Here is a 26,849-nt window from a genome sequence, read left to right as displayed (position 1 = left end):
CCATCTTCTGTTGCAATCTTTAATGTGGTTATTTGCTAACATCTTGCCAGTGTGAACTGTGATTCCAAGCAAAATCAACTGCATAACACCTCATTTAAAAAATGTTGACTGAAGTAGAAAGTAGTTTAGCTAAACTTTGTACAGATCTTTTCATGGCATGCTTCTCTGACTGCTACCTCATCTAATTTTTGTAGTTTTGTTGGTTGAGATTGTGTGTGTGTGTGTGTGTGTGTGTGTATGTGTGTGTGTGTGTGTATGTGTGTGTGTAGGATTTCTACCTGAAGTTCAGCTGCAAAATATATAGGCTTCATTTGAAGTAAGCAAGTGATCATTAAAACATGAGGGGCAATGAAGGGAGGTGAGTGTAGACAAAAGTGGAGATTGGATTGAGCTGGGGGGAGAAGAGCTACCAAGCTCTGGGTTAATGATTGAAGGAATTAGGAAGCTTAGTATTCTTCCACAAAATGTTTCAATACTTTATAACCACCTAAACACAGTCCTACAATATTTTGCCCAAATATTCTGACAAATCTGTCACCCTCCCCTCATTTGAATCTCCCAAGATCTGTTCCCATTTCAGTTCCCCATCTCTGTGACTCTGTAACATGTGGAATAAAAAGTGCAGGTCTGGTCTCCCTACCAAAGGAAGGATATACTTGTAGCAGAGCACTCTATTTTCCAAATTGATTCTTGGGATTGAGGGCTTATACTATGAGGAAAGATTATACAGACTGTGCATAGACACTTTCTAATGTAGAAGAATGAGAGGAGATCTTAATGAAACAGAGAAAATTCTAATGGTGCTTGACAAGGTCAATGCAAGACTGATATTTCTACAAGCTTGGTCATCTAGAACAACGGAGCAGGCTCAAAATTAGGGACCCAGCCATTCATGATGGAGACGAGAAAAAAATTCTTAATTTCGCAGGCAATAATTCTTTGACAGTCTCTACACGAGGGTTGTGGAAGCTCAGTAGCTGAATATTTTGGCGTCAAAAGTTGAACAATTTTAAGGAAATTGAGGGATGTGGGGTGAGTGCAGGAAAATGGTGCTGAGGTCAGATATCAGTAATTATTGAGCAGGAGAGAGGGGTTGAATGTAATAATTTAGCAGAATGGTGAGATACAACAACTACTTGGTAATATCATCCAAAAGCAAAATCAGTATATTCAGTATTATATCACTTCACTTTACTCATCCAATATCCCAAATGTCAGACTGCTTTTCCAATCTACAGGATAAGCAGACATTTCCCCTTATCTGAACATTGGGAAGGTGGAAGCAACTATATTCAGTTCCACCACAAGCTCCATTAACTAGCCAGTGACTTCATCCCACTCCACCGGTAACTGTCTGAAACTGACTGTTCAAGTTGGAGTCATAGTTGACTCAAAGGTGAACTTCGGACCACATCTTTGACATTGCTAAGACTGCATGCTCCTACCTGTATAACACCATCTGACTTTGCCCCTGTCTCAGCTAGTGTGAAACCACATCTATGCCTTTGTTATCTCTAGGACTAGCCTGTATAACACCATCTGACTTTGCCCCTGTCTCAGCTAGTGTGAAACCACTTCTATGCCTTTGTTATCTCTAGGACTAATGATTCAAATATCCTCCAGGCCAGTTTCATTCTCCTTGAGCTTCAGGTCCAAAACCCAGCTCCCATGACCTGACTTGTACCAAGTTCCATTCACCTTTATCCCTGTGCTTGCTGACTCACTTTGGCTTCTGCTTAAGCAATCCATCAATATTAAAGAATTTTCTTACAAATTCCTCTATGTTCTTACCTCCTCCCCTCTCTGTAATCACTTCCAGCCTGAAACTGTCTGGGATATTTGAATGTACAACCTCATTGCCTTGGGCCAGTTATCCTTGATGACTGTGTGCTTTCTGCTGCAGTCTTTAACTTTGGAATTTCCTTCCTAAACGTGTCCTCCCCCTGCCCCGCGCCCCACCCAGCATACTCCCTGAATCCTATTGGTCAAGCTTTTGGTCATTGACTCTGCTGTTTCCCATGTGATTGACGTCAACTTTTGTTTGTTAACATTTTTGTGAAGCACCTAAAGATGTTTTGGCATGTTAAAGATGCTGCAGAAATTGACATTGCTTGTCTGCTACCATTTCTCTCCAAAATATGTGTGAAAGGGGCAGGGGATTCTCAGATAACTCCAAGGCTTGGTGAACTATTAGATGTGCCCTCAAATAGTTCAGCAAGCTGAGCAGTTTTATCAACTCTTTACAATTTTCGCCACGTGCTTCAAGAAGGAATGGCACCATCTGCTTCAGGGATATTAATGCAACTTGTGACAACTGGTACACACGTCATCTGAGTAAATATAACATACATGTAGCTGTTGACAGGGGCATTGGGAGAGACTTTGAATACCCATTGCACCTCACCAAAAGACAGGACTTTTGTCAGTGTAACACTTTATCAGGACTGTACTGAAGTGTCAAGTCCTCAAGTTCTTGGAATGAGGGTCTTGGAATAATCATTAGACAGCTGAAACAGACCCACAGCTGACTGCTGAGAGACTTGCAGGAACAGTGTTGCAAACAGAAATGGTCCTAATTTTCAATATGTCAGTGGATAACCATTTAAAATAAATTATGGAAGCACTTGACAGAAGAAGTACATAAAAATGGGTCCAAGGTTTCAGGGAGCACCTTGGGTGTAATGAACCACCATTTGCGATGAAGTGGTTATCCATTATGTAACTGAAATCAAAAGGCTTTGCTGACAAGGAAGTGCTTTTCAAGCAGAGAAAAATGCAAGATATTTTGAATTGGATGGAAACTTTCTAAAGACTGCATGATGCATCTGAGAAAAGTTTTGATGGAGCCAAAATGGCTACTTCTAGGCCTAAGGCAGGAGATGAACTCTGTACCACTTACAGATCAAGGTTATTCTTTGTGTATAGTTTGTTTCTGGAAATGATTTGCAAAGTGCATTGTAGATACTTGATTGATATCTTTTGAAGTATCTTGTGTTGCTGTGGAAGGAATTTGTAGATGAGGGAAGGAACGGATAAGGATGAGCAGAGTATGGGAGCAATTGGCAATAATAACTGCGATTTCAGTGCTCTATAGTCGTTGGAACATCTGATGAGATCCATTTACATGTGATGCAGATTTATTCATGCAAGGTGCTTCTTCATTAAGTCTTGTCAGCTTTGCATTTTGTTCTGTTAAACAAATTATACAGGCCGCTATCTAAACGTTAATAGAAACTTAGTCCCTGATTCTCACAAACATCCTGGAAGAATTAATGTGTTAGGATACACTAGATTCATGTCTCGTCCAATTCAAAAATACATCCATGATGCTGGAGGAACTTAGCAGGCCAGGCAGCATCTGTGGAGAAAAGCAGGCAGTCAATGCTTCAGGTCAGGACCCTTCTTCAGGACTGAAGATAGGGAAAAAGGGGAAGTCCAATATATTGGAGGGAAAAGCAGAGCAGTGATAGATGGACAAAAGAGGGGAGGTGGGGGGGGTGCGCAAGGTGGTGATAGGTAGATGCAGTTAAGAGATGGTGATAGGCAGGTGTGGGGGAGGTGGAGAGAGCAGTTCCACTGGGGGATGGGTCAAAGATAAGGAGAGAAAAAAGGGGGGGGGGTAGAAAAAAGAGAGGGAGGCTAGGAAAGGGAAGAAAAGAAGCATGGTTGGGGGGGGTAGGTGTGGGGAAGGGGTGTGGGGATTACTTAAAGTGGAAGAATTCAATGTTCATGCCCTTAGGCTGCAAGGTCCCCAGATGGAAAATGAAGTGCTGTTCCTCCAGTTTGCACTTGGAATTCTCCTGGTAGTGGAGGAGGCCGAGGACTGACATAGCTGTGATATTATGGGAGGGGGTGTTGAGGTGACTGGCAATGGAGAGATGCAGATCGCGGTTACGGACTGAGCACAGGTATTCTATGAAACGGTCACCTGGTCTGCGTTTGGTCTTGCCAATGTAGAGGAGGCCACACTTGGAGCACCGAATGCAGTAGATGATATTAAGGGAGGTGCAGGTGAATCTCTGTCTCACCTGAAAGTACTGTTTGGGTCCCTGGATGGAGGTGATCGAGGTGGTGTAGGGGCAGGTGTTGCACCTATGGCAGGTGCAGTGGAAAGTTCCTGGGGTGGGAGCGGGATGGGTGGGAGAGGGTGTTAAGGAGTGAACTAGGGAGTCGTGGAGAGAGTGGACCCTGCAAAAGCCAGAAAGGGGTGGGGAGGGGAAGATATGCCTGGTAGTGGGGTCCCATTGGAGATTGCAGAAGTGGTGGAGAATGATGTGTTGGATACGTAGGCTGGTGGGATGAAATGTGAGGACAAGGGGGACCCTATCCCTGTTGGGTCTGGGAAGGGTGGGGGTGAGAGCAGAGGTGCGGAAAATGGCAGAGATACGGGTGCGAGCCCGCTCGACCACAGCTGGGGGGAAGCCCCAATTGGAAAAGAAGTCGGACATCTCGATATCCTGGAGTGGAAAGCTTCATCATGGGGACAGAGGCAGAGAAATTGAGAAAAAGGGATCACGTCCTTGCAAGAGGCAGGGTGGGAGGAGCTGTGGGCGTCAGTGGGTTTATAGAAGATGTTGGTGGATAAGGAATCTCCTGAGATGGAGATGGAAAGATCAAGGAAGGCGAGAGAGGTGTCAGAGAGAGTCCAAGTGAATTAGACAGCAGGGTGAAAATTTGTGGCGAAATTTACGAAACCTGCACGGGTACAAGAGGTGGCACCAATGCAGTCATTGATTTAGCGGATGAAGAGTTAAGGAATGGGGCCGGAGTAAGCTTGGAACAGAGACTGTTCAACATAGCTAACGAAGAGGCAGGCACAGCTGGGGCCAATGCGAGTGCCCATAGCTATGCCCTTGATCTGTAGAAAGTGAGAGGAACCAAAAGTGAAGTTGTTTAGGTTGTGGACAAGTTTAGCCAGGTGGAGGAGAGTGTTCATGGAAGGAGACTGGTTCTGTCTCTGGTCAAGAAAGAAGCAGAGGGCAGTGAAGCCATCATGATGGGGAATGGAGGTATATAGGGACTGGACGTCCATAGTCAAGATGAGGTTGTGTGTGCCAGGGAACTTAAAGCTATGGAAGAGTTGGAGAGCATGTGATGTGTCATGGACGTAGATGGGAAGGGATTGGACCGGGGGGATAGGATAGTGACCAGGTATGAGGATACGAGCTCCGTGGGGCAAGAGCATGCGGAGGCAATAGGTCTGCCAGGAAGTCCTCCTTGTGGATTTTAGGCAGGAGTTAGAAGTGGGTGGTCCTAGGTTGCGGGATTATCATGTTGGTAGCTGTGGAGGGAATCTTTCATCTAGATTCCAGCATCTGCAGTCCTTTGTTTCTCACAAAAATACATCTGACACCATGTAAAGAATTACATATTTTTAAAAGCCATTTACATTAATCAAGGTGTAAATTATTGTCGCTACTTCAAGAACACTCACTGAGATTGAGCATAGCTGCATGCAAAGTGAGTCTTTCTCTCCCTGCCAAGCAGCATTCTTCAACTTAAGCCACGTTATTTTGGTTTTAAACTTTCAAGCTATCCAAGTTGTGTTTTTAAGGAGCTATAGAAGTGAGACATTTAGCATTATTTCCATTTAAAAGAAGTAAACTCATCTATATTTTAAAACTACCAGTAGTCTTGATATTTGAAAGTAGTTTGCAAAGTAATGTCAGGAGACAGAATATTTTAAAATCCATTCAGCCACTTTGTCTTCAGTAGGGCCTATGCTAGTTTTTGATGGTTAGTATATTTACAATATTTGTATAACTTGTACTACATGCTTAAATTCATTTTCATTTTAATCTATTAGTTACGAAGTTTGTAAATCTGATGGTTGGTATTTAATATTCATTACTAGTGAATATTATAACATTACAAGAAGTAAACTCAAAGCAGTGTCAAATTGTTCCAGTACTGACTATGACATTTGGTGAAGGCCATTCAGCCCACTAGGTCTATGCTGGCTCCCTAGAGGACAGTCCCATCAGTCCCATTGCCCCTCTCCTTATTTCCATGTTGCCCTGCAGCTTCTGCCTGCTCACATACCCATCAACTTCCTCTTTTTGAGTTCTTGTGTCACTTATCGACGCTGGGAAATTTAGACTAGCTTATTAACCAACCAGCACATCCTCAAGTTGTGTAGGAAACCAGAGCACCCAGGTGAACCCCATGCAGTCATGGGGAGAATGTGTAAAGTCCACACAGACAATCCATGATCAGGATCAAACCCTGGTCCCTAGAGCTGTAAGGCATTTATTAATCTTCAAGTGGATTGCTTCCAGATCTGGATTACTGAAGTAGTACAGCTTACAGATCAGGAGTAAAGGTACGTTTATGGCAAGTGCTATAGAAAAGTTAATTAAAATTAAGACTTAATCTTTCAAGAGCCTAAATTATAACAACTGCCTTCCTTCATTTGCCTAACTATATATTTTTTCATTTGTATTCCTGAAATATGAGCATTGTTGGCCAATTGAGAAGGTTGTGCTGAGCCTTTCACTTCATCCATAGAGTCATATAGCACCAAAACAGGCCCTTAGGCCCAGTTGGTCCATGCCGACCAAGATGCCCCATCCATGCTAACCTTATTTGCCAGCATTTGGCTTGTAACGTTCTAAATCTTTCCAATCCATGTGCCTGTCCAATTGTCTTTTAAAAGTTGTTATTGTGCTTGCTTCTTCTGTCAGCTCATTCCACAGAGATACCACTCCTTGTGTGTGTTTAAAAAAAAGTTGCCCCTTAAGTTCCTGTTAAATCTTTCCCCTCTCCTTAAACCTATGCCCTCTAGTTCTTGATTTCCCAACCCTGGGAAAAAGACTGAGTACATTCATTCTGTTTCTGCCCCTCATGATTTTATACACCTCTATAAGATCGCCTCTCAGTCTGCTGTGCTATAAGGAATAAAGTCCTAGCCTGTCCAACCTCTCCCTATAACTCAGTCCCACAAGTCCTGGCAGCATCCTTGTAAATCTTTTCTGCATTCTTTCCAGTTTAATATCATCTTTCCTATAGCAGGGCAACAAAACTGAACACAATACACCAAGTGTGGCCTCACCAGCATCCTGTACAACTGCACTATGACCTCCCAAATTTCATACTCAATGCCCTGACTTACGAAGGCCACTGTGCTAAAAGTCTTCTTCACCACCCTGTCTACCTGTGTTTCCAGTTTCAGTGTACCATGTACTTGTACTCCTCCTGTTCTACAGCACTCCCCAGAGCCCTGCCTTTCACTGTGAAAGTCCTACTTGGACTTGACTCCAAAAATGCAACATCTGCCACTTATCCATTCATTCAGTTAATAGCACTCCCATTAAGCTGGTGGGCCAGGGGATTGAGTATTTTGACACAGTGACAGTCAAAGAACAGTTGGTGCTAGTACTACACAACACAGTGGAGACAATCCCCATATGAAGGTTGGGCAGTGCAGTGTACTATGACCAGTACAGTCATAGGCAGATATGAGACACAGAATGATAATCATGAGGACAGGTTCAGTTGTTTCTTCTCTCAGTTCTGCATACTATTCAGGTAACTACATGTCCTTCAGAAGTCAACCAGCTTGGCCACTGATTGTGAAACTGATGGACATTGGAGTTTGCTCATTCTGTGTATACTTTTAATTCTTTGGGCTGCTCCAAGTGGTGTTCAAAGGGCTGATGAGAAAGCCTTTGCTTACATTGATGTTTTATTTAACTTTTTCAACAATGTCAAAATAAGCAGCACTCCATCCACTCCTTTTTGTTTACTTTGATTCACTCTGATTTGTGTGTTATGGCATCACTCTGTTACTAAATCATGCAGTCATGTCATTCAGTGATTTGAACTTGTGCTAATGTGCTTTAAGTGCCGGGGCCATTTTTTAGTCCTAGTCTGTCATTGGTCAACCCTGTTAGATCCCAGCAAAACACCCTGTGATTATATTTATATTGGTAAACTACTAAAGCCTCGGTCCTCATTGATTACAGTGATCCATTTTGACCCTGACTTAAAATATGCAGTTTCCAAAATGCAGACTGCTCCCATTGGTTGGCCATTGTATTCTGGTGCTTTTGGGATCCCTGGAATAAACATCAATGTCAACTTGCTTCAGAAGGTTAAATGCTAAATTATTTCAGTTGTCCCTAAGTATTGTCCTGTCCAAGATTTTCTGAGATGTGCTGATTTATTATAATGGCTTTCATGTTGTGTGTAGACTCATTTGTTGCATACTGTGTGTTGTTACAAATTGAATACTGTACTGAATTAAGCCATTAGGATGGAGCAGAAATGTCAAAACAGGTCTTCAGAAATTAGCTCACATCCAACCCTCTGATTTGGGGAGTGGGTCACAACTCCTGAATAATGTTAGCACTTGGTAATCTAATCTGGAATCTGAGATGAGGAAAATGTTCTTTGTTGTGTGAATCTGCATTCTTGATGCTGGGAAGTTTGGTTTTGGTTTTGTCTTCTCCTCTCTCACTTACAGAAGAAGAGCACTTTATTTTTGGCAAATTACTTGAGTTTAGCCTTGATAATCACTATGTGCAATGGGTAGGATGAAGGCATAACGCTGGTGAAAATTGCTGTTTTCAAACAACGGGATGGTATAACTGTTCATTTTGAAGCTATCAATAGGTGCTGAGGAAAGCTCATATGAAAGTCCAGAAACAAGATGCTGGATATCTGAAATAAAGAAGATTCTGTAGGTCAGGCAGCATCATTGGAGAGCAAAACAGAGTTGACGTTTCATCAAAAAGAAGTTCAATGTCCTGAAAGGTTAAACTCCATTTCTTTCTCCACAGATGCTGCCTGACCCAGCGAGTATTTCCATTGTTTTCCGTCTTCGTGTCTAATGAGGTTCTGTGTACAGGGTGTTTATATTGACTTTTTCTTTTCATCTGCTGTGGTAATTTCACAGATCTTTGAATGTATTTGCAAATAAGGAGAAATAGTTACCTATAATCAAATACTTGTTGCAGTGTAATGCAATCACTCCTTCACAAGAAAGAGAAATTTTGCTCTGCCCCACTGGCCCTTCTAGTTGAGCTGCAGCAGTTTTTAGTGTGTGGGTGATTTTTAAATATTTTGAGCACAAAGAAATGTTCCTGATGAAGCAATGCCAGTGTTAGTTCAGATGGTTATAAATCCTGCTATCACTTTGTATTAGTGTGGCCAAACCAGGTGGAATGAACTGAAATGAATCTCAGTGAGTAACCTTTGTTCAGCATACACCTGGATCCAAAACTTTCTGTTTAGAATAAATGTAAGGAAAAATATTTGTCCTTATGCAGCTGATTAACAATCCAGTGATTCACTTTGTTTTTTCACACCACATTTGCACTATATTTTCCTGATGTTCAAGCTTTGACCTTTGCTTCACAATCCCAATCCTATATTTAGCCTTGCAAAATCTTTCAAGTATAATTTTTTTCCTTGAAGTGCAGGCGATTCCTTTAGGATTGATATTTCAGTATTTAAATTATTAAAAATAATTTCTTTTCTTAGGAGTCGGCACACCCTGAAAGTTCGAGAGCATAAAGTGTTGGGCCCATATGTGGATGGCTTGTCACAGCTGGCTGTAACTTGCTTTGAGGTAAGTATTTGGATCAATCTTTACACTTCTAGCCTGAATATTAAAGAGTCTGTGGGGAAAGAATGACAGCACTTCCCAAAAAAAACAGCTTCCAGTGATGGTTCATGCTCCCTCTTTGGTTTATAAGTTTTCTATGAAAACATTTTATTTGATTTTTATTATAAAACTTGGTTCTGCACAACTAGCTAGATATTCTCTGTTGATTAACAACAAAATTCAAAATTATGTGGACTGCATCATTTCAGGCTTTTACAAAGAACATTTCTTAACCTTTTGATTGTATCACTTATGAAGTGTGTTCTATGATTGTTTCAGTTGTTTTGAAAAGATGAGTATCTGAGGTTCCTTAGATTTGTGCTTAGTAGAGTTGCAGCCTACTCTTGAACTTGTGATACAGCTAATTGTGAAACAAATTGTGCCAAGATATTGGACTTGGTTTAGAAATGCTTATATGTGCATGTAATTTGTTTCAAAGTGTGTTTCTACAGGCTTCTTGCTAGACATGGATTAATGCCTTATTGGAAAGCAAACTCATTGTTGTTTTCATTAAATTTTCTAAATCCATCGTTTGAACTTTTGACGTGTTTAAAAATTGTTAGTTCATTTAATGCTTGTTATTTGAGGAAAATATAAACTCATAACTACAGATTTTTTTTAACGATTAGCGAGACAAAAAGTCTAATATACAGCTGAGGAAATGAACAGGTGATGTGGTCTTGGACCTCTATATCATGCTGTGTAACCGACCTTGAGTGCATCAGCAAATGATATAATTAGTTTCTATCCTCCACCTTTTGTGGAAGTTCCAGTCCTTTGGTCCGTGTCCCCAAGTGCAACCTCTAGTGGTTGTGTAATACCTGTTTAGTGTTTTGTATGCTATTACTTAAACAGTAGTTACCATTTGAGATTTTAGGAGTCACATATGCCTTGTCTGAAGAACAAAATGGAAATCTTCTTTCCATTTTCTACTGTATTCAAGATTCTACTGTATTTTGTGCACTTGTATGTAGGTATCAGAAACACATTATTACAATGTGTTTTGACCTTGCCTATTGAATGAAGGAATGCTTTATGGAGGCGTTTTGAAAGTTATTGTGTGATTTAAAAAAAATTATTGTATGTACCATTCCCCCATGCATTTTCCTGTATACTGTATGAGGCTAGGTGTGGTCTCTGCTACCTCCCCTTCTCCAGGCTTGGAGTTGCAGAAAGCTCAACTCATCCCTCACTATCCCGTGCATTGCCACTGAATGGAATTCATCTATTGATCAGAAGGATATGTAATTCTGAAGTGTTTTCAGCAGCCCACTCAAATCCAACAGACGAGTCTTGTAGGAGCACTGCTATTTGTTTATTGACTTAAGGTTGACCATCAGATAATACAAAGGTCTTGGTTATTTTCTTTCATATTTCTGGTGATATAATTCTTTGCAAGCTGTTTATTTGTCTTCAACCTATATAAAAATGTTACTTGCAATCTTTCAGTCATCATTTTCAATTTCTTTTGGACATGCCCTAATATCCTTTTACCTAGCTTAATGTCAGATTCTTGTTTAATGCTCCGAAATATTTTGAGACTTTTTTTTGACATGAATGCAAAGTACTGATGCTGATGGAAATTCAGTCCCAGAAGATGAAACAGTTGGCTGATGTGATGAGGAAAACAAAAAGCCCATACAGTCAATTAGAAGACTTGGAGTGCAGATGTCCAATCAAACGTGTTTCCAAACATGAAGCAAGATGTAGTATCTTTCATTCTTTGCGATTTGATGTTAGAATTACCATCAGTTTGGTGACTTATGATTAGCACAAGTCTAATATCCACTTTCTCTTTGAAATGCAAGGAACAGTGGAGCAGGTTGGACTGATTGTGATTGGGGTTTAGAAGAACAGATTCAGAAGGGGCTTGAGGGGTTCAATACTGAGAAAATGCTCCCTCTGTGGGGAGATCTGGAACTCTGAGAGTGGGGCAGTTTCAGAATAAAGAGTCACCCATTCAAGTGGAGATGAGCAGGAAGTTCCTTTCGACACAAGTTGTAAATCTTTGGAGCACTCTGCCATAGAGTTATAGAGGCTGAGTCCTTGAATTTATCCAAGGCAGATATTGACAGCTTTTTAGACAATAGAAAAGTTGAGGGTTATGGTGAACAGGTTGGAAAGTGGAATAGCAGCAGAGCAGATCAGATCAGCCACAATTCTACTAAATGTCAGAACTGGCCCAAGAGACTAAGTGGCCTACTCCTGCTCCTAATTCTACAATACTTGCTCGATGCAGATACGAGACTTGTTTGTTTCAACTGCATTGTATTGATCTGAAGAAGGTTTTGGTTTGACATAGATTAGTGTAGCATAGTAATCCTGTACTTTTTTAAGTCTCCCCTTATCAAGGGGAGGAAAATGTTTTGTCAAAGTGTCAAAATAACTTTGCCTACAATGCGTCTATTCTGCAAATTTTAATGTACTGTTCTGTATAATCAGTGCATTTTATTTATGATATTTTGCAGGATATTGAATCCTTGATGTCAGAAGGAAACAAATCACGAACAGTTGCAGCCACCAACATGAATGAAGAAAGCAGTCGCTCCCATGCTGTATTCAACATTATTTTAACTCAGACCCTATATGACCTACAAAGTGGTGTAAGTTTGTGTCCATTTCCTTTTAGATGAGAAATCAGATAGATTAGTATGCCTGCTTGGATATTTATTACTTCCTGTTAGCATTTGTTGCAAGTTTACTGTAACCATTTGTACTTCCTTTTTAGACTGCTGGAGAGAAAGTGAGTAAGCTGAGCCTTGTGGATCTGGCTGGGAGTGAGAGAGTATCAAAGACTGGAGCTGCAGGGGAACGGTTGAAGGAGGGCAGTAATATTAACAAGTGAGAGACATAAATCAGCAGTGTCATTTGAATATAAATAAACAAGTGTAACTTTCTATTGAAAATTGTGTGACTTCAAACGAGTGTCCTCAAAACCATTCATTGTGTAAATTTTCAAACTAATGTCTGTTCGTTTGGACTTCTTTTCATCTGAATTGATAGCACATTTGCTGTCTCATAGAGCAGTGGATTTCAGCTCACTCGAGAATGTGACCATATAATCTTGGTTGACATTTGAATACAGACCTGATTGAGTGCTATTTTCAGTGCTGTTGCCTTTGGGGTCAAACATTATACCAAGCCATGTCTGTTTTTACAAGTGGATATAGCTAATCCCTTTGATACTTTGTGAAGAAAAGCAGGAAGTTCTCCTATTATTTTCCTGATTATTTCCCCCTCAGCCATTGTTACAAAACAGATTAGTCGGGCATTCATTCATTTCTGTTTTATGGGGCTTTTCCTTGCATAAACTGGCTGTCATGTTTTCCCAAAAGTTATTTGCACATGGATCTCCATCCTCCTAGGAAATTAAATAAGTACTGAGCTTTGCAACTATGGTTTGGTGTTTGGATTCAAGCTTAATTAGTGATTTCATTGAATAAAGAAAGAAAAAACATTTAATTACAGAAACACCAATGAAGGGTGGTAAATTCAAAATTGGCCACTAAGAATCAGAGGGGAATGAATAGTTGTTAAACAGTTCATTGCCTTATAATGCGCACAAGATTTTTAACTAATTTTTATAATTTCCCAAGTGAAAACTTCACATAACTTGTTAAATTTCTTATATGTTTAACATAATTACGTGCCTCATGGATATGAGTTTTGTTGTGCTTTCTTCTCAGATCCCTTACAACTCTAGGGTTGGTTATTTCTGCTTTAGCTGACCAAGTGGGAGGAAAGGGCAAAAACAAGTTTGTGCCTTACAGAGATTCTGTACTCACCTGGCTTCTCAAGGTATTGATGTGAATAGAGAGTATGCATTAAAGGAACTGTATATGGTGAAAAATACAATTGCATATTTGCACACCAATATCAAACGCCAACTAATATATATAAAGAAAACTACTTGGGAAGTGGACTTGCACGCAACTTGAGCAACAAACAATCTGCTGGCGGAACTCAATGTGTTGAGCAGCATCTCTGGGGGAGGGGGAGAAGGAGAAGGAATTGATTGTTGCTCCAGATTCCAACATGTGCAGTCTGTTGTGTTCTCATTGCATGCATCTTGGTCTTATTGGCTAACAATGATCTTGTTCTTTGCCCAGCCCTGGTGAGGTTAAACTATAGGCCTCCCAATATCCAGCAGGAGCTAGGAAAACAGATATGTAGGCAGATTGTGGAAAGGTGTAAAAACAGCAGTGTTATTATAGTGGGTGATTTTAACACCCAATATTGACTGGGACTCCTATAGTGCTAGGGGTTGAAATGGGGCCGAATTTGTTAGCTACATCCAGAAGGGTTTCTTGAAACAATGTGTAGTCAACGAGGGATGGACCCATATTCGATCTTATACAGGGGAAGGAGTCTGGCCAGTTGATCAAAATTTCACTGGGAGAGCATTTTGGGAACAGTGACCATAATTCTATAATTTTTAAGATGGTAATGGATGATAAAGATAAGATTGGTCCTCAGGTGACATTGCTAAATTCGATGCAGGCTCATTACAAGAGTGTTAGGCAGGAACTAGAGAAGTTAGATAGGGAGCGTCAATTTGAGGGTAAATCCACATCAGACGTGGGAGTCATTTAAATGCTAGTTGATTAGAGTTCAGGACCAGTATGTTCCTGTGAGGATGAAGGATAAAGATGGCAAGGTTTGGGAATCTTGGATGACAAGAGATATCGCAAGTTTAGTCAAGAAGAAAAATGAAGCATTTGTAATATCTAGAAAGCAGAAATCAGACAAGGCTCATGAGGAATACAAAAGAAGCAGGAAAGAATTTAAACAAGGCATTAGGAGGGCAAAGAGGAGCCATGAAATGTCCTTGGCAAGTAGGATTAAAGAGAAGCCTTCAGCATTGCCTACCTACATTAGGAGCAAGAGGGTAGCAAGGGAAAGGGTAAGTCCACTCAAGGAGAAAGGGTGTTTATGCATGGAGCCAGAGGAAGTGGGTAAGGTCCCTAATGAGTACTCTGTATTGATATTTACCAAGATGAAGGGCATGGATGATGGTGAGATCAGGGTGGGCCATTAGAGGAAATGGAAAGTGTTTTCTTGGTGTATTTTGGGGGTATCCTGAAGTTAATGTACATGGTACATTGGGTTAAAAGGAATTTGTGTCTACATACTGCATTAGATTCTTCCAGTTTTTGGCAAAACAATAATTATTTTTGCTTTGTATGCCTAAAAGTTGTTAAAATGTGTAAATTTAAAGAAGTATTTAATTTCAACTAGAGGGAATGGTGTAACAAATTATGAGTCCAGTGAATCATCATTAAACTGCACTTTTTGACTCTGGGCATTTGTTTGCTTTTCATAAATCGGCTTGGTTGCTTTGCCATCTCTGAGTCAGAGGGTGTTGGCTGAAGTTGGATTCCAAGACTTCAATATCTAATCCTGCCTTAGTTTCCACTGCAATACTGAAGCTCAGTCATTACCTCTTAAGCCTCATGTTAGGCCAGGAGGTGCTTGCACATTAAAAATTTCCTGGTAAAGTTTGGAAAATTGCTGAGAGTGCTGCTATGAATTAACATCAGAATTGTAATGCTGTACCTGGAGGATCTTGTGTAACGTGTCTGATTGAATAACAAGTTACATTTCAGATTGGCTCATCATTTGTCAACTAAATCGGATGTTGGAAGTGCAAGGCCTTTTTATTCATGAATTTAGCTCAGTGAAACAACAAAGATGTTGGGAAGTTACATCACACTCCCTTGACTTATCCCTTTTTGACAAATTTTAAGTAAACTTCGGACTGATTTACCTTCTTGCCAAAGACTTCACTCTCAAAATCGAAGGCACTGAGCACTTTAATTGCATAAAATAATTAAATGTGACAACTGTTAATTGGATTGTACCATGAACATTTAAGATTTGGTTGACTATGTTTCCAGTGGGTGCTTTTGTTTTTACACTTTGTTAAAGAAGCATATCCATTTTAAAGCTGCTTCCGTATCCAAATGTTTTCTTGTTAAATACCCTTTAGCCTATTTTTTAATATAACTTACATATACGTTCCCCTTATTTTATATATATGTGAAGGTTAAAAAGGAGCCCTATAGCCCTGAGCAAACTGACAGGGGAGCTCTACCTCATTTATTAGCATTGCTGAGTATGAGCATGCCAGATGGCCTGAAGGTTCGATTCGAGCAAAATTATTTCCATGGACTTTTTTGGAATCTGTATTAGTTTAGTGGCTGTTTTCTTTCAGCCAGTAATAAGAGGAAGATCATAGCAGCTTCCAGTTCAGATTACTAGCTGACATGAATTTATTTATTTTGTTTGTAAATGCATCAGCTTAAATAAGGAAAAGATTTTTAACCCATAGGATGTTAGGCAATGTAGAGACCTGGTCCCTATGATTCTATACATATTATGTGTATTGACCAATCTCCAGTGCATTTTTGGAGAAAGAACTGCAAACTTTGCTGGTGTCTTGGACAAAGTCTTTGATCAATCCAATCCTCCTGAAATAGGTTATTGGGTCATTAGCTTGCTGGTTGAAGACCTTGATGGGTATGGGCTGGCTGTGCAACTTCTCTACGTTGCAAAAGTGGTTGCAGTTCAGCACAAGTCCATAAAATGAGATAAAGTATTATATAAATAAGTTTTTTAAATGAGTAAATCATATGAAGAGGTAAAGGATCTGTGTTTTTAATTATAATTAGCACAAAAATGTGATGGTATAAAAGCAGATTTTTGGGTGTTCTGACATTAAAATGCTATATTAAAAATGATGTTCATGAATACAGTGAAACATATTTGAAAAGTGAACAAATTATTTTGGTAATATTTTGTGTTTCTATATTAATAGACTTACTGTATTCATCAGTAACAGACTTTAGATATATGCTGTTGCCACATCCCCAGAACTGATTATATTATTGATGGTAAATATTTATATTTGTGAATTAGGACAACTTGGGAGGAAACAGTAAAACTGCCATGATAGCAACAATAAGCCCAGCCGGCGACAATTATGAAGAGACTCTGTCTACGCTGAGATACGCAGACCGGGCAAAGCGCATAGTAAACCATGCTGTAGTGAATGAGGATCCTAATGCCAAGATCATTCGAGAACTCCGTGAGGAAGTGGAAAAACTTAAGGAACAATTAAGTCAGGCTGAGGTAAGAAGGTGAATGAATGACATTGGAGAGAAAAACAGAGTATATTTATGACATGATTTCTTACCTTAACATAAGCCAGAAGTTTGGTTCATTTAGAATACTAAGTCAGTTATTAAATGTTTATTGTTTAAGCTTTTATCTTTATTAAGTTTTCACTTCTTTCTTTGCTTTGAAATATTGAGCTGAATTGTACTGGATCCAGCCCACTCTCTGAATTGGTTGCGAGGGGGTGCCTGCCAGTGCATCGTAACCTTATCTGGATGTGGAGCAGCAACTGAGCTGACCCACTGTACCCAAGAGACCTCTCTCAAAACCAAGCAGTCCTGAAACAGAGACTAGACCTTGGGCAGCTGGTGGCCTTTGAACTGTTTTTAAATGGCTCTGATGTTCAGAGACAAGTAGTCTTGCATTTTTTTAAAATATTATTTTAAAGTAATACATGTAATTGAAAACTTTAAGAAGGGAAGAAGCAAGCTATTAACCGGAGTTTACCTTTTCACTTGGGATCAAATGAATAAGGTTGTTCTTCTTCGACCAACCACACAAAGTTCGTCTAAGTCCCCTCTGCTCAAGGCATTGATGCTTCATTGCTGAACTCTAGTGATTTCAGCAGCAGAGTGGGAGGTCAATGTGACAGCCTGTCTCTGACTTTCATGACTGCACAGCCACAAAAAGTTGGAGATGAACTAGGCAGAGAAGAGCAGCTGGCCAGTGATTTCCACTGGACCCTCTGGTAAGAGGTGAGAAAAATCCAGCTCAAACAAATTCTGTCTGTATGACAATTTTCCAGAATTCATCATTCATTCACTCATTTTATTTCTGATGAATGAACTGAAAACGAACACAGGTCTGTACTGGTTTGTTGTGTTATTACTTTCGAGAGTCAGCCTAGTTGGAGCAATTTGAACTGCCACCGTATATGAATTTTGCAGGGACTGTGTCCTGATCTAGTGCCTGATTTACTAATAACTTTTTTTAAAAGCTTGCATTTTATAACATTTCAAAGAGGATAGTCAAGCGTAGAACCTGTCTCATGTGAATGTCAGAATAATGTTATCAGGAGGGAATAACTAATGTTGGCCTCTGCCACCAGAACTTTGAAGGACAAAAAGTTACAAAACAATATCCTTCTCATATCTAAAGAGGATTGGTATCTGGGTCATCCAGTTTTGGAACCAAGTACCTGAACCATATTGGTTTGGACAAGTCCCAAGTTCACTTTCTGATTTCTACTAATTGAGCTAATCTGAAGCAGAATCAGGTTATGAATCATGAATTCAATCAGACTATGAAGAATGTTTGTGTGCAGAAGACAAAGTACATCTTCAACTAACTATGCCTTTCAATGAACATACATGAGATGTTTAAACCTAGAATCAGCTGAAGATTCACTTTATTGCCTCTGCCCTGATGAAGTTTCAGCTATAACTTGAAGATCATGGAATTCATTTCTCTGTATAAATTGTTGTTAACGCATATTAAGAATGACTTAATCTTTTTGTGTCTGTCATTTAGGCAATGAAAGCGCCAGAGCTTAAGGAGAAATTGGAAGAATCTGAAAAACTCATAAAAGACTTGACTGTCACTTGGGAGGAGAAACTGAGGAAAACAGAAGAAATTGCTCAGGTTTGTTTGTGGAGGAAAATGATATCATGGGTTAAATATATTTTGTATTAGGTAACAACCTTAAGTTCAAATGAGCCACTTGCGCCCATTGCCAATGTAGCTATTATTTGTGGTGATTATTTGTACTTAAACATATTTTCTTTTGATGGAATGACATTAAATTTCTCCAGTTTTTTTTTTGATATGATTGTAGTGTAGGTGATGATTATCCCACTGCCACCCCTCTGTGGTTTTACTCTAAAAAGGTGCATAAATATGACAAGAGGCTGGTCAATATTATAGGACTTCATCTGGTTTTGATTCAAGTTTTATGACTCAAATTCAACTTTTATGAATTCTACCATGCCTGAGTTCTCTAATGTCATTTTTTTAATTAGATTAACGACTCAGGTTTTAAAGATTCCATAACAGTAACACTGGGAAAACCAGAGCAGGAATTTGCTTTAAGAAATCAGTAACTTTACATACACCTATTTGTGCTGACATCTCAATCTGATCGTTATGGGTAGACTTGATTTTTTTTTGAAGAAAATGGTAACACAATATCTCTGGGTACTTCAGCGTTCTGTTCCAAAAATCAAAAACAATGTTTGAAATCTTTGCTGTGTAGAAGTTAATTTCATCAATAAATAGTCTGATGGAGATTTGCCATTAATTTTATCTGATCACAGACCTGTGAAGTACAGTTCCCAATGCAACATTTTCTGATGATGAAAACTTTGTGTATTAATGGTAAAAATTGAAAGGATTAGCTTTCTAATGTTTTCTTTCTGCTGCAAGTCACAGAGTTGGGGTCTCAGCACTTTTTTTTTAATCTTAATATTTAAGAGTTTTTGAGATTGGGCTTCTGTAATTAAATATTCAATGAAACCTGACTTCAGATTTCATTTTGATAAGTCAAAATTTGTTTGTGCTTTTTTTTTTGAAAGCAGACTTTGCTATTCAATTTCTATCAAGCTAATCTGAGGTGGATTAATTTAACTAGTTACCCAGGAATTTACGTTTGGCAACAACTGAATGTGGTTAGACTTCTTGACTAACTGCTGTGGTTGCACATAGTGAGCATTTACTTTGAACTAAAAATGAACCAATTTTACAGTCTCCTCCAGAAAGTAAAATTGACTTTGGCAAGTGTTTTCTATGCAGCCTGTCCTTTGTATTTTCCAGAGAAAGGCATCTTTTGTTGTGTATATAGCTGTGTTAATTAGAATCTGTGATCACATTTACAAGAGAGATTTAATAGCAGTCTTCATGTTGAAGTCACTTGAAATTATTACTGCCAAAGGGTCTAAAAGAGCTTGATGTTTGTGTCTTTAATTAATATGGGCCAGGCTAGATTCATCAAATTTGTCCATTGTTCTTTTCTGTAACCAAATCTATTCTCATATTTTTAAAGAATCTATGGACTCAAGTACGGGGGTTAACTTTGAAATACTAGCCTGATTGTATCTCTTCCCAAGCTAAAAATGAGTTGATCTGATTTGTAATTTTGATACAGGAAAGACAGAAACAGCTTGAGAGCATGGGTATTTCTCTGGAGTCTTCTGGCATTAAAGTTGGTGATGACAAATGCTTTCTGGTCAACCTGAATGCTGACCCTGCACTCAATGAGCTTCTTGTTTATTACTTGAAGGTGAGCATTCGTGTGAAGCACAAGCTGTTAACAATGCTTTATGTGTAACAAGTGTTTAAGCTGTAGGAGTATAGCATAAGTGGAGGTTTCAAACCAGATCCCAGTTAGGTGGAAGCCCATGCCACATGTGGTACTGTCTGCTTTCTCCATCGTGGACTCCATGGTGCACAATGGGCCAGCTCCATGGTGCACAATGGGCCAGCTCCATGCTTGACTATCCTGTCACACCCTTTGCACAAACCCTTTGCAGCTGTGAGGCTCCTAGCCATTTCAACAACAAAAAAAAAAGCCTTCAAGTTCTTTTTTCAATTAAACATTAAAAACAAATGTTCTTAAACTGCTGATAATTAACAATAAAAATACATAATCAAAATAAAGAAAATGAGCTTAGCTAATCTTAACCTTTTTAATGAAAATTGGCATCCTCTTATAAATGAATGGGGTCATAGAGTACTACAGCACAGAAACAAGGCCTTTGGCCACTTCCATGCCAATCTGATCTTCTGCCTAGTCCCAGCTACCTGCACCCGGACCATATCCCTCCAGACCCCTCCCATCCACGTACCTATCCAAACTTCTCTTAAATGTTACAATTGAACCTGCATCTACCACTTCCACTGGCAGCTCATTCCACACTCACTCCACCCTCTGAGTGAAGTAATTCCCTCAGATTCCCCTTAAATATTTCACCTTTCACCCTAAACCTATGTCCTCTAGTTCTAGTCTCACAACCTTAGGGGAAAAGGCCTGCATGCATTCACCCACCTAATTTTGTATACCTCTATAAGATTTTCCCTCATTCTCCTGTGCTCCAGGGAATAAAGTCCTAACCTATTCAACCTTTCCCTATAACTCAGGTCCTCAAGTCCCAGCAACATCCTTGTAAATTTTCTCTGTGCTCTTTCAAGCTTATTGATACCTTTCATGTAGGTAGGTGACTAGAACTGCACACAATACTCTAAATTCAGCCTCACCAATGTCTTGTACAACTTCAGCATGTCATCCCAATTCCTGTACTCAGTTCCCTGATTTATCAAGGCCAAAGTGCCAAAAGCCCTCTTTACGACCCGATCTACCCGTGACGCCACTTTCAAGGAACTATGGATCTGTTTTCCCAGGTCCCTTTGTTCTACCATACACCTCAGTGCCCTACCATTCACTGTGTTAGTCATACCCTGGTTTATCCTCCCAAAGTGCAACACCTCAACCTTGTCTGCATTAAATTTCATCTACCATTTTTCAGCCCATTTACCCAGCTGAAGATTACTCTGCAAGCTTTGATAGCCTTCCTTGCTGTTCACTACACCCCCGATCTTGGTGTCATCTGCAAATTTGCTGATCCAGTTTACCACATTATCATCTAAGTAATTAATATAGATGATAAACAACAATGAACCCAGCACTGATCCCTGCGGCACACCACTAGACATAGGCCTCCAGTCAGAGAGACGACCATCTACTACCACTCTCTGGCTTCTCCTGCTAAGCGAATGTTGAATCCAATTGGCTACTTCATCCTGAATGCCAAGCAACTTAACCTTCTGGACCAGCCTCCCATGCAAGACTTTTTCAAAGGCCTTGCTAAAGTCCATGTAGGCAATGTCCACAGCCTTTCCCTCATCGACCTTTTTGGTAACCACCTTGAAAAACTCTAAAATTGGTTAGACATGACTTAGCATGCACAAAGCCATGTTGACTATCCCGAAATAGGTCCTGTCTATCCAAATACTTATATATCCTGTCCCTTAAAATACCTTCCAGTAATTTACCCATGACTGACATCAGGCTCACCGGCATACAACTTCCCGGCTCATTCTTGGAGCCTTTCTTGAACAATGGAACAACATTAGCTATCCTTCATGCTGGGTGAGGGTAATGCCGGATAAACCAGCTCTAGCTGGTGCGAAGCCAAAACACTCGTCACAAGATATATCCACGTGTGTACATCAGCTCTGTATGTTAGCTCCCTCAACGCCTCAGTCTCTTTGCCCCTGCCTCTTCTTTCCTTTTGTTATGCTTTTTCAAAGCTGTCTCTTGTCACAATTGTATACTTCTTTTCCTGGCATGGCAGCAGATTTTTGTAAAAAGCAATCCCATGAAGCATCTTGAAATACTTTACGATGTTAAGGATGCCATGTGAGTGTTGGTAAAGGATTGTATGAATAGAATTACATGGAAATGGGCTGTTAACCTACTTCTGTCCTCATCCTTCAGAGAGTGGAATATAGTGCAGTTACCTTGTATACATACAGATTTACGACTCTATTAACATTTCTTCAAAGCTTTCACATTATGGACGTGCTGTTCTCCTTCATCACTCTGATAATGTTCTAAATAGGGAGATTATTTCTGAATTGTTTATTGGCTGTTTTAACAACTGCTTTTGGATTTCCCTACAAGTTGAAACATCTTTGCAAAATGCAACTTGCATTAAAGCTTTAGATTGGGCACATTAGAAACACAAGAGTAGCATTCTAGTTACACAAGGACGTCGGAAATAGAAGCAGAGGAGGGCATTCGGTACCACTTTCCTGCACTCATGCCATATTCCTTGATTCACTTCCTATCTAAAAATTTATTGATCTCAGTTGTGAGTAGACTCATTGACTGACCCTTCACAGTGCTGTTGAGTGCAGAATGTCAAGGATTCACTACCTTCTGGGTGAAGACACTTCATCTGAAATTTGTTCTGAATGGCTGACCTTTTACTTTGAGTCTGTAACCCCCAGTCCTGGAAGCCTGAGCCAGTGGAGACGTGAACAATGTATCTATCCTGTCAAGCCCCTTAAGAAGTTTATATATTTCCATGAGATCAGCTCCCATTCTTCTGAGCTCCAGAGAGTAAAAGCAGTGTCTACTTAATTGGTCCTCGTACAACAACCCCACCATCTCCAGAATCCCTTGTCTCCTCTCTGCACTTCCTCAAACGTTGTACATTGTTCCTTGGGTAGGAAGACCAGATCAAGGCACAGTGTTCCAGGTGCAGTCTCATCAGGGCTCTCTGTAATTGGAGCAAGATGCCTCTGATCTTGTACTCAAATCTTCTTGCAATAAAACCAATGTAGCATTTGCCTAATTGGTTGCATGTTAACTTTCAGCCATGTGTGTACAAGCATATCCACGTCTCCTAAACACCAAAACTTATCAATCTCTCACCAATTTAAAAAAAAATATTTTTACTTTCTTCTTTCTACCAAAAAGGAAGATTTCACATTTTTCCATTTTATATGCCATCTGCCATGTCCTTTCCCATTTACTTGGTCCATCCATATCCCCTGAGGCTTCTCTGCATCCTCCTAACAGCCCACGTTGACAATTTGTTTTGTATTATCAGCAAATGTTGAGAGGCTCATATTTGATCTCCACATGTGAATCATCGATCTGGATTATGAACTGGTGTGACCCAGCACCAGTCTCTGTGGCATTCCATTGGTCACATCCTCCCAACCCAAGAATGACTCATTTCATATACCTCTTCTCTTTTTTCAGTTAATTGGTCCTCATTTCAAGCCAGTATATTATGGTCAATATCATATGCTACAAGTTTGTTTAACAATCTTTTGTGTGTTGCCTTTTCAAAGACCTTTTGAAAGTCCAAATACATCATGCCATTTGGTTCACCCTTGTCTATTGTGCAGTTTTCATCCTCAAAACAAAAATATCAACGAATTTGTCAAATATTATTTGACTTCCATATATCCATGTTAACTCTGCCCAATCCTATTATTGTTTTTCAAATGCCCTATTAGCATATACCTAATAATAGATTCTGACTTTCTCTGTAATACTGATATCAGGATAACAGGTCTATAGTTTCCTATATTCACTCTCCTTCCTTTCTAATTAGTTGTGTTAAATTTTGCACTTTCCAATCTGTGAGAAACATTCTTAATCTGTAGGATTTTGGTAGATGATACCGATTGAATCCAGTATCTCTCTGCTGCCTCCTTCAGAATCCTATAATGGAGGTTATCAGATCCTTGGAATTGATCACTTTTCAATCCCATTAACTGCTTGAATACCAGTGATTTTTTTTTACTAATTGTGATTCCTGTGAGCTCATTTACTCCAGACCTATTGTCCTCCACTATTTCTGGGAGGTTCACTGTGTTCTTTTTCATACACATCAGCATTACACCAGAGTTGCTGCAGATAAATCTCAGGGCATTCAGCTATGTGGATTGCTATACAACCAGAGCACTGTTATCTTCCTTCTGCCATTGTCTTATTTCCTGATATAATTTCTACTGTCTCCACATGTAAGGCACCTACATTAACTTCAGCTAACCTTGCACCTCTTACAATGCAATTAGCACTCTTAACACTTAGGCAGTTGCACAGTAATGTTTCTATCGTTGATCTACCTTCCCAAATAGTTTATAGCTCCTCCTCCGGTTCAAATGCCCAATTTATAGAACAGTACAGCACAGGAGTAGGCCCATCGGCCCATGATATTTGTCCAAACTAATTAAACTCTTAATTAAATGCCTAACTAAACTAATTCCTTCTGCCTGTACAATGTCCATATCCCTCTATTCCCTGCACATTCATGTGCCTAACTAAGAGCCTCTTAAACTTCTCTATCATATTTGCCCCCATCACCACCCCTGGCAGCGCATTCCAGGCACTCACCACTCTTTGTGTGTAAAAAAAACAAAAACTTGCCCCACATCTCCTTTGAACTTGCCCCCTCTCACCTTAAATGCATGCCCTCTGGTATTAGACATTTCAGCCCTGGGAAAAAGATACTGGCTGTCTATACCTCTCATAATCTTATAAACCTCCACCAGGTCTCCCTCTCAGCCTTCGCTGCCTCAGAGAAAACAACCCAAGTTTGTCCAACCTCTCTGTATAGCATGTGCCTTCTAGTCCAGGCAGCATCCTGGTAAACCTCTTCTGCACCCTCTCCAAAGTCTCCACATCCTATAATGGGGCGACCAGAATTGAAGGCAATACTCCAGGTCTAACTGGAATTTTATCAAGTTGCAACATAACTTCCTGACTCTTGAACTCAGTGCCTCAATTAATAAAAGCAAGCATGCCATACGTCGTCTTTACCATCCTATCGACCTGTATGGCCACTTGTAGAGAGCTATGGACTTGGACCTGAAGATCCATCTGTACATCAATACTGTTAAGGGCCGTGCCACTAACAGTGTAATGTCCCTTTACACTTGATCTCCCAAAGTGCAAGACCTCACATTTGACCAGAATAAACTCCATCTGCCATTTCTGTGCCCATATCTGCAATTGATCTATGTCCTGCTGTATCCTTTGGCAATCTTCTATGTTCTCCAGAACACCACCAATCTTTGTATCATCTGCAAGCTTACTAACCCACCCATCTCCATTTGTGCAGCCCATTCATATGAACAAGGTTTGAGAGACTGGTGGGATGGATTTGCTGGCTGCTACGGGGCTGCAGGCATCTTCAGCTGGGTGGGAACTCAGTTCACGGCAATATCATTTCATCTTGCAGGGAAATCTGAGTTAAGCTCCTTGGTTTAACTACACTTCGCCCTTGGTTGGCCTATGTTTTTATTTAAATATATTGCCAGGTGGCCACATTTCCGACTTGTCAACTGTTCAGGTTGCGTACGTTTCCCTGTCGTAATCTGGGGAGGACCTGTAAATACTCCTCCGTCAGCTTTTCCCTGTCTTCCACAATATTGACAACCAAATATTTTGGGTTAAAGTTAGTGGCATCATCTTCCTAATTAGATGAAACTGTTAGGACTGTTCATCATAGCACAACCCTTTCCTCTATTGATAATTGTCATTTAATATTTAATTTAATTTTTTTAAAATTTTAATTTTACTTACAGTGTGGTAACAGGCCCTTCCAGCCCAACAAGTCCGCGCTGCCCATTTTAAACCCAAATTAACCTACCCGTACACCTTTGCAATGTGGGAGGACACCGGAGCACCCGGAGGAAACCTACGCAGACATGGGAGAATGTACAAACTCCTTACAGACAGCGACGGGAATCGAACCCTGATCGCTGGCGCTGAAATAGCGTTGCGCTAACCGCTACGCTACCATCTTCTTTATCATCCACCATTGATTCAGTATATCTGTGTACACTAACTTCAAGTGAATGATGAATTGACACGGAAGTCCTACTGTGGGTCTTTGACTTCAGTATCCATTAAGATAAATGTAATTTTGTATGAGAATTGCATATTTGGTCTCTGGCTTGATGAATTTGTTTTCAATTGGGTGTGTGTAGACAGTCACAAAGCACATAATGTTCCCTAGATATACCGTAAGAAAGTTGTAGTGCAAACCTAAGCTTGTAACTATCCCCACTCCACCCACAATTCTATGCCAAGTGTAAGGAATATAAAAACTAGGAAAAAAAACGAAACAGTCACTGTGCTTGTGTGCAATTAACTCTCCCACACGATTAAATGAGATTTGAGTTGTAGCCTCCCACATTGTTGCATGGTTGACTTGGTTGGTTGTGTATTTGTGGTGTGATTACAAGTGATTTTAATGACTTTTCTCAACTTCCAAGTCAGAGCAGTTAATGCAGGATAGTTTTCCCTGCCAGTCATCACCTTCCTTCTGCAGGAAGCATGGGTCAGAATTTTTTCCATAGTGTTTATGTTGCAAAATCACCATGTCCTGGTTTCTGCAATTTTATGAGAACAAATTATGCCTGCTTGAAAGTACTCAGCCAGTGCAAAAAGTAGTCTGTTTAAATATACCAATTTGGTTCAGTAACTTTTTTTCTTTTTGCTATATTTGTTATTGCTACTACTTCGGCTTTAAGTTATGCTTTGACTCTATATTCAGTTAGGTAAAGGTTATGATTAAATATTTGCCAAGCCAGTGTGCATGGAAACACT

General features: G+C 39.9%; 1 protein-coding gene across 8 annotated transcripts in view; it reads left to right on the top strand.

Moving 5' to 3' along the window:
* Positions 1 to 26,849, top strand: part of kif13a (kinesin family member 13A) — a 188,081-nt gene that overhangs the window by 90,745 nt on the left and 70,487 nt on the right. For all 8 annotated transcript variants that reach the window (XM_052017039.1, XM_052017037.1, XM_052017038.1 and 5 more), the window contains 7 exons: positions 9,484 to 9,571; positions 12,076 to 12,210; positions 12,336 to 12,448; positions 13,294 to 13,405; positions 16,526 to 16,738; positions 18,254 to 18,364; positions 19,863 to 19,997. In XM_052017039.1, coding sequence (XP_051872999.1) covers positions 9,484 to 9,571; positions 12,076 to 12,210; positions 12,336 to 12,448; positions 13,294 to 13,405; positions 16,526 to 16,738; positions 18,254 to 18,364; positions 19,863 to 19,997 — 907 coding nt within the window. The remainder of the gene's footprint in view (positions 1 to 9,483; positions 9,572 to 12,075; positions 12,211 to 12,335; positions 12,449 to 13,293; positions 13,406 to 16,525; positions 16,739 to 18,253; positions 18,365 to 19,862; positions 19,998 to 26,849) is intronic.

This window comes from Pristis pectinata, chromosome 5 (genome assembly GCF_009764475.1).
Source record: "Pristis pectinata isolate sPriPec2 chromosome 5, sPriPec2.1.pri, whole genome shotgun sequence".
In the NCBI taxonomy this organism is placed as follows: Eukaryota; Metazoa; Chordata; class Chondrichthyes; order Rhinopristiformes; family Pristidae; genus Pristis; species Pristis pectinata.
Note: the sequence above shows the minus strand (reverse complement) of the source record. Positions and strands in the feature narration are given on the sequence as shown.